This window comes from Elephantulus edwardii, unplaced genomic scaffold (assembly GCF_000299155.1).
Source record: "Elephantulus edwardii isolate Elephantulus edwardi_28Jun2011 unplaced genomic scaffold, EleEdw1.0 scaffold00079, whole genome shotgun sequence".
Lineage (NCBI taxonomy): Eukaryota > Metazoa > Chordata > Mammalia > Macroscelidea > Macroscelididae > Elephantulus > Elephantulus edwardii.
In genome coordinates, this window is record NW_006399829.1 from 6,875,329 (window position 1) to 6,883,855 (window position 8,527).

The window sequence follows — 8,527 nt, forward strand, 5'->3', positions numbered from 1 at the left end:
AAATTTTATTAATTTTAATGAACATTTACAGAGAGTTTGCGTTTTCATTCATTCATTGCTGCACTTTTATCTTTACCCCCTACTCCCAGTTCACTCCACTCTTTGAAAAGCAAAAGATAAACTTCTTCATTGGTATACAATTCCTCCCGCCCCCAATGCACTCCGCTATGCAACCTTAATTCTGGATTCCTGTGATAATCATAATGTGCTATCATATATCACTTTTAAACTGTTCTCTCCCTCTTCTGTTTCAATTCAGTATACATAATCTATCCAGTTTTTCTCAGTCTTACCCCAACCCTGATGTCAGTCACTTTCTTTTTAATCTTGGAGATAAGTAGACTATGTTTCTAGCACACAGAAGGACTCTGATTGACCCTAATGCTCTTGCTTCTTCGACCTCACCCAACTGCCTCTCAACAGCTGGGAGAAAGCCACTTGACTCCACTTTTTCCAGAGTTGTTGACTGGGTGCTTACACCCAAGTTAAAAAGGAGTGACAAAAGATTTTTCATTTGCTTAAATAGGTAGGCAGCTTAGCTTGCCCTCCCCTGTGAGTGAGGTGCACACAGCTCCCTTACTTGGAACTAACCCAGAATCATGTTTAAATTGCCTGACCAGGCTTCCACACCCATTACCTTAGCTATTTTAGAAGAAATCTTCATCTGGACTTGGAAATCACCACATTCCAGCCCTTCCTGCAAACCCTGCAGTCTTTCCCTTTCCAGGTGGATGCCTACGATGGACAGACAGGAAATAAATGCTTTCAGTGGCTGAAGAGGGTGACTACATTTTGTTGTACTGCTGGGTGCCTTTAACAAAGGCTAGAAGGAAAAGCTTTCTAATGGATGGCAAGCATCATAACTATTATCTGCTAAGTACATACCCAACACCACGCATAATACTCTGTAAAGAATTATTTCATGCATTACTCATAAAAATAATCTGAGATAGTCATTCCTGTTATTGTTCCTAATTTGCAATTGAGAAAGCTGAAGCTGAGAGAGAGAGAAAGCTCTGCTTGCCCGAAGGATAAGGAATTGTACTACCAAACCAAAGTCAAACAGTTCAAATCCAGCTGCTGCTTTGAGAGACAATCATGGGCTATCTCCTTTTGTGAAATTTACAGCCTCTGAAAATGTGCTTGATGGTCAGTTAAGAGTTAGTCCTGACTGGCTGGCATTGAGTGAGTGAGGTCATCTGCCCATCATCCTGCGATGAGCAGAAATGAAAGAATCAGAATTTGAACCCTGATCAGGCAATCACACTTTTTGCTCTAACACTTTTCTAATGTGAAACTTAAAATGTTAATGTTTGTTTGTTTCTAGCATTAGAGCAGACTCAGACACACAGAAAAACGTGGTAATTTGTTCTGCATACTGAAAAGAATGAAGATAGGCAAAGTAGGACTGAGATGGCAGTGAGCTGGGACCGAGTGCTCCTGACTTACAGAATCATACACATGTCCAAAGGAAGGTAATTCTTGGATTGCAGTGCAGCTTCTTGCCACTAGGCCACCAGAGTTCGCCTAGGCAGGTAGTTCTTAGAGAAAGATTAGTTGACTTAATTGGGGCCGGAAGCCTTGGTTGTCTATGTCAGCCAAAGACTGAGATTCTAAAACTCTGTATTTACAAATATTAGTAGTTAATCTTGTGTACATGTTGGAGAGTAGACAGAAGTACTGCTCTCCAAGCTGGATACATCCCAACACAGTAAGTTCCCTTGAGGAACTTTGAAAGTTACTCAACACCGCAATAATAGTGCAATTTTCTATGGAAGAAAAATCACGACAAAGGAAGTGTGCTTAACACATCCAGATGCTCAGCAATTGAAATAGGAGATTCTGAAAAGATGTATCTTTACAACTTTGCAGTGTTATTATCTCCATTTAAATAAAAACAAAATAAAAAGAAAACTAGAAACAAATACACTAAGGGGGGGAGTGATTTCAAGGACATGTTCTGTGATATAACTATTGTGGTTAGTTGCTGTGTTACATATTCTGATTCACGATGACTTCATGTGTGTAGAGCAGAAGTGCTCCAGAGAGTTTTTAAGGCCATGACCTTTCTGAAGAAGACCTTGCACCTGGCTTCCCTCCTCCCCCAACTCCTGCTCCATGTCTTCAGGGTACCTTTAAATTACCAGCCTTTGACTAGTTATCAAATGTTTAGTTGTTTGCATATCCAGGGATTTTGCAACATCTCGGGGTATTAGAACTCAGAAAGCACTGAATGAGGGAGAAGAGAAGAAGGATGAGAGAGACAGGATAAGAAGGAAGAGGGGTGAGGAAAGAGGAAGAAGAAGGAGAAGAAGGAGTAAATGGAGAAGAAGGAGAAGAAGAGGAGGAGGAGGAGGAGGAGGAAGAGGAGGAGGAGAAAAAGATGTAGTAATAGATGTTGGAGAGGATGTGGCGAGAAAGGAACTCTTCTACATTGTTGGTGGGATTGTAAAATGGTGCAACCACTCTGGAAGGCAGTTTGGTGCTTCCTCAAAAAGCTGAACATAGAAATTCCATATGACCCAGCTATTACGCTACTTGGAATATACCCTGAGAATCTGAGAACTGAGGTACAAACAGATTTGTACATCAATGTTCATAGCAGCATTATTCACCATGACAAGAACTTGGAAACAACCCAAATGTCCAACCACAAATGAATGGATTGAGAAATTATGGTACATTCACACAATGGTTACTATGCAACATGTAGGAGCAATAACTTTGTAAATTATTACCTAACTTGGGAGGGACTGGAGAGCATTATGCTGAGTGAACTAATTCAGTCTTACAAGGATAAATATTGCATAAAACCATTATTGTAGAATAAGTATAAGTATGCAGGAGGGGTGGGAGAGGTTGGAAGCCGAGAGATGTGGATATGCAGGGGAAGAGGAGGATTAATTACTGGGTTGTATAATTGGATGGGAGGTGTGTGAAAGAAATGGAAAGAATGTGTTAAAAAAAAGAAGAAAAATAAGGAAGTGAGGTAGGGAAGGAAGGAGAGAGAAAGAGGGAGAGAGAGATGAGGAGAGAGAGAGAGAGAGGGAGAGAGAGAAAGAAATTCTTAGAGCAGAAGGAAAAGAGAGACAATATATATGTATACACAGTATAAATCGAGAGCATAAACCATATAGAGAACCTTGAATTCATTTCTAGGTTTACCATTTTGCTTTCACCTTTTATGCAGAATAGACCAATTGTTGAGCTAGCAGCTGCCTGGCGGATGGTGGGCAGGGTGTCACAGGAGTGTGGAGCTAGGAGTCCCAGGAGAGAGCCAATTTTTAAGTTCTTTGGCGCCTGCAGGATAAAGGAAGTAGCCCATTGAGAGTGGTAACTTGATGTTATTCCAAGGTATTACTAACACCAGTTGCTAAATGCTTATTTTCTTCTTGCAGGTCCTTAAAATGAAATGTAATTGTAAACTTTCCTCTAAAAAGTCCTGACTAATGCAGAGCAATGGAAATGGAAGCAAGCCAGCCGGCCCAACCAAATGGCTTAATTTTGGAGTGTGTGCCCTACTCTACCAGGAGACACTTCTTGGGGTCCTGGGAAAGGTGTTCCATTCAAGGAGTGGAGGTCTGTTTCCCAGAGGTTGGGGCCTCACCAGAGGCCTCAGAGAATCAGATCCAAACAATAGAGTCTCCTCATTTGATGAGCTACTTACCTCAACTTCATTTTCCAGCACCTTTGCCATGATCTGAAAGGCTCTTTCTCTTTCCCATTCTCTTTGTGAAACAAGCCACATTCGGAGAAGCTGTTGGTAAAAAAGGACAGATACCCTTTCTTTGGCATTCTTTATAGGCCTTTATTCACCCTTCTCTCACTCTTCCTCTTTCTCTGCCTCTTCTTTACAGAGTGCTCACCACCCCACAAACACTGTTTATGTGGTCTAGCCTCCTGTGATGGGTTAAGGGAGTTGTATAGCAAGTGTCCCAGAGAAAAGAAGGAGGCCAGGTTTGTGGGGGTACACTGGAGGTCAGAGTAGGGGATATGAGAACTGGTTTGTGGGTTGGCCCTTCCTTCTCACGTTGAACATTTCTTGGCATTCCTCCTCAGTTCCATTATTCCATATCATGGTCTTCAGAAGCTTGCCCAGAGCATCCATGGAGCGTTCATAGAGGAACTGAAAGCAAATGTGAATGTGTGAGATTCAGTCTGTGAGAGTGGAGTCCCATCACAGTCTTTGATGGCGTAGTCAGGTTTCACCCCAACCTACTTTAATGTGTTCCTTGTCCTTATCTGTCTCGCCCTCATTTTTTAGTTTTTCTAGAGGTGGAAGGGGCAGCAGCCTCCGGATGTTCTCTTCAAGAATATTGAGATTATCTTTTAGAGAGAGCTGAGGTTTCAGCATGCTGAAACGAGAACCATATAAAGGAGTGGGTGTTATGATGACACACAGCCCATAACTGAGAAGAAAGACCAACAATCGTCAATGGATCCTGTAGGGCTTAGACACAGTTTGCCTTTTTTTTTTTATGTTGAAATGTTGTGGGAGTGGTTGGGGGCATAGGATCAAACTACTTTGCGGGGATTAGTCAAAATGCCTCAGGTCGTGACTATTACTGTGATATATAAATAACTCAATTTCTCTAAGATGCTTCGAAGAAGGATAGACAACCTCCTGTGTGATTTACTGCCTCTGAGAACCTGATTGAAGGTTAGCTATGGGTCTGTTTGTCCCCGAGAACAAACAATAACACTTTATTAGTGAGTTCTAGAAGCCCAGTGGTCAGACAGCTGTGTTACCAACACAAAAGAGTGTGGCTTGAATCCATCAGCTGCTCTACAGGAGAAAAATGGGCGATCTCCTCCTGTGTGATCTAGAGCCTCTGAAAACCTGCTGGCAAATCCTCTATGAGTTGCTTCTGACTTGACAGGAACTAGTTTTTTTTATTTTTTAATTTTTTTTTAGTTTCAAACATTATTACATGGTCTGTGATTATAGTAACCTACATATATTTCTCCTGTAAGATTCCCTCAACCAGATTCTAAGTTTGGGGAAAGAAAGTTTCTGTCTTGGAAGAAGTATAGTCAGGGAGTGAATCAGAGGTAAGAATGGTGAGACTTCAGATTTGGGGTGTGTTATCAAGAGGGGCAAACTTCTGCAAAAACATCAAGTTGGAAAATTAGAGGGCAATGAAAAGTAGAAGATCAACACAGTGCCCGCAGCAAGGAGCTCAATAACAGCAACAGATGTGAAGATGGTAAAGGATCAGCCAGTGTTTTCCTCTGTTGTACATAGTGTTACTATGAGTGTTGTTGTCCTGTGCCATTTAGTCAAGTATGACACATAGCAAGCCTATGAACAACAGACCCGAACCCTATCTTGAACCTTGCTTTCTCGTTCTCAGGTGACGTAGAAGGCACCAACACCACAGGGACAGGAGATAAAATTATATTGCAGTAACAAACACACAAGGCCAAAGCCTCAAATGCCATTTCTATCCACTTCCTAAACAACGTGCCTCTGGAAACTCTATGAACTTCGACGATAGTTATAGAAATGCTTCAGGCCTTCTATTCATAGGGTTGCTATGAGTTGTGCTCGACTCGACCACAATCGGCAACAACAAAAACAACCACCTCATTGCACACCTTTCTATTACATTATGTTGTTGTTAGGTACTGTCAAGTTCCACTCACAGTGAGCCTGTGAACAGCAGATCTGAGCTCTGTCCTATCCTGAACTGGTTTTACCATCTCTGACACTCTTGAGCCCATTGCTGAAGTCACTGTGTCAATCCATCTGGCTGAAGGTCTTCCTCTCTTTTGCTGACCCTCCTCCAATTCCAAGTGTGATGTCCCTCTCCAATGAAGAGCCTCTCCTAGCAACATGCCCAAAGTAGATGAGACAAAACTTATATATCTTTGTCTCTAAGAAACACTCTGGCTTCATCTTCTCCAAGATATATCTTGGAGAAGCTATGTCTGCTATTTTGGCAGTCTATAGGATATTCTATACTCTCCTCCAACATTGTAGCTCAAAGTCATCAATTCTTCTTCTATCAATCTTACTCATTGTTCAGCTCTCAGATGCATTGGAAGTGATAAGAAAGACCATGGCCTGAATCAGACACATGCTAGTCCTCACACCAGTATGATTACTCCTCAATAATTTGGAGAGGCCCCTAATTGCATACTTTCCAAGTGCACTACGTCTTCTGATTTCATGACTGTTGGTGTTAAGGGTGTTACTTGTGGATCCTAGTAAGATGAAGTCTTTTACAGTTTCAATCTTTTCTCCACCTGTCATAATGTTGCCTAGAGTGATGACAATTATTGTATTTTTGACATGCAATCCATATCGAAGGCTATATTCTTTGATTTTCTGAAGCAAGCACTTAAAATTCTTCTCACTTTGAGCAAGCAAGGGTATGTTATCTGCATAACGTTGCTGTTGTTATGTGCCATCGAGTCGCTTGTGACTCATAGAGACCCTATGTACAACAGCCCTAAACCCTGCTCTATCCTGTGCCAATCTCACTGCCTCTGACACATCCATCCCGATTACCCCAGTCACTGAATCAATCCACCTCATAGAGGGTCTTCCCCTCCTGCGCTGTCCCTCCACCTTCCGAAGCATGATGTCCCTCTCCAAGGACCAGTCCCTCCTTACAACATGTCCAAAGTATGCCAGATGAAGCCCCAGAATCCTTGCCTCCAAGGAGCAGCCTGGTCTAAGCCTCACAAGGATGAATCTGTTTGTTTTCTTGGCAGTCCATGGTGTCACATTCTTCTTCAGAGAGTCCAGAGTCTCAATTAATTTGCTCTGCATGTATATTGAATAGGAATGAAGAGAAGACAAAGCCTGACAGACACCTTTTTAAGTTTTAAGACATCTAGTTTTGTTTCCTTGCTCTATTCACACAATAGCCTTTTGGTCTAGGTATAGTTTTTTCACATGGGCATAATCAAGTGTTCTGGAAGTCACATTCCTCTCAATGTTAATGATAATTTGTTATGATCCACACAGTCAAATGCCTTTGATAGTCAATAAAATACAAATAGACTTTGTTCTGATACTCTCCCCCCTCCCCAGTGATGATCCATCTGACATCTGTAATGATATCCCTGGTGCCATAGCCTCTTTTACATCCAACTTGAACTTCTGTCAGTTCTCTATGTACTGGTGTAGCCATTTCTGAATGAACTTTTGCTTGCATGTGAAATTAATGCTGTTGTTTGTTGTTGTTATATGCCATTGAGTCGCTTGCTACTCATAGCGACCCTATGTACTATTGTTTGATAATTTCCATATTCTATTGGATCGCCTTTCTTGGGAATGGAAAGAAATATGGATCTCATTCAGTCAGCCAGCCAGGCAGCTCTCTTCCAAATTTTTTGGCAGAGCCTGGTGAACATACCCAGGTCTGCATCTGTTAGTTGAAACATATCAGTTGATATCCCATTGATTCTTAAGGCCTTATTTTTTGCCAGTGTTTTTACTGCAACTTGAACTTACTCCTTCATTACTTCTGGTTCTTGAATAGTACTTCCTGAAATATTTCAGGGTCAGCCAATTCTTTTCGGTACAGTGATTCTGTTTATTCCCTCCATCTTTTCATGCTTCCTGGATCATTCAAGATTTTTCTCACAGAATCTCTCAATATTAAAATTTAAGACTTGAATTTGTTTTTCAGGGTTTTTTTTACTTTTTTTAAAATTTTTAAATTTTTTTCAGGTTTTTTTTAAACTTGGTAAATGCTGAGTGATTTCTTCCCTTTTTGTTCTCCAATTCCAATTCTTTTTGCATGCTGTTAATTTCTTCCCTTTGTCTTCTTGAAGTGCTCTTGAAATCTTCCATTTATCTCTTTTTTTCAGCATCTTTTCTCTTTATTTGAGGAAGACCCTTGATGAAATGGATTGATTCAGTGGGGTAATGGGAATGGTTGTGGCAGAGACAATGGGGTTGGCACAGGATAGAGCAGGGTTTAGAGATCTTGTACATTGGGTCGCTATGAGTCGCAAATGATTCGATGGCACATAACAACTTAACATTCTAGTGCGATTTTCAGTTTCTTCTGATGACCATTTCCCCCCCTCTGTCTTTGTAATGACTTTTTGTTCTGTTCTTGGATGATATCCTTGATGTTGTCCCACAACTCACCTGGTCTTTAATCATTAGTTCAATGCCTCAATGCTTTGATTATGCCTTTGTGTAATCAATGAAACAAAGATAGACATTCTTCTGGTACTCCTTGCTTTCAGCCAAGATCCATCTAACATTAGCTACAATATCCCTAGTACCACAGCCCCATGTATACCTAGCCTGTACTTCTGGTTGTTCTCTGTGGATGTGCTGTTCCAATCATTTTTGGATAATCTTCAGCAGAATCTTGCTTGCATGTGATATTAATGATATTGTTGATAATTTCCACACTTTGTGGGATCACCTTTCTTTGGAATGGGAACAAATATATATCTCTTCCAGTTAGTTGGCCAAGTGGTTGTTCTCCAGGAATTGATGGTATACCAACTGACATATTTCAGCTAACAGATGCTGCCTTAGATGTGCTCACATGTA

The 8,527-nt window shown here is 41.1% G+C and overlaps 1 protein-coding gene across 1 annotated transcript in view; it reads right to left on the bottom strand.

The window, feature by feature from the left end:
- MROH2B (maestro heat-like repeat family member 2B) overlaps window positions 1–8,527 on the bottom strand; it is a 142,460-nt gene that overhangs the window by 41,650 nt on the left and 92,283 nt on the right. Inside the window, exons 25-29 of the mRNA XM_006889584.1 lie at window positions 4,220–4,355; window positions 4,031–4,126; window positions 3,668–3,757; window positions 3,180–3,300; window positions 638–735 (exon numbers count right to left, since the gene is read on the bottom strand). Coding sequence (XP_006889646.1) covers window positions 638–735; window positions 3,180–3,300; window positions 3,668–3,757; window positions 4,031–4,126; window positions 4,220–4,355 — 541 coding nt within the window. The remainder of the gene's footprint in view (window positions 1–637; window positions 736–3,179; window positions 3,301–3,667; window positions 3,758–4,030; window positions 4,127–4,219; window positions 4,356–8,527) is intronic.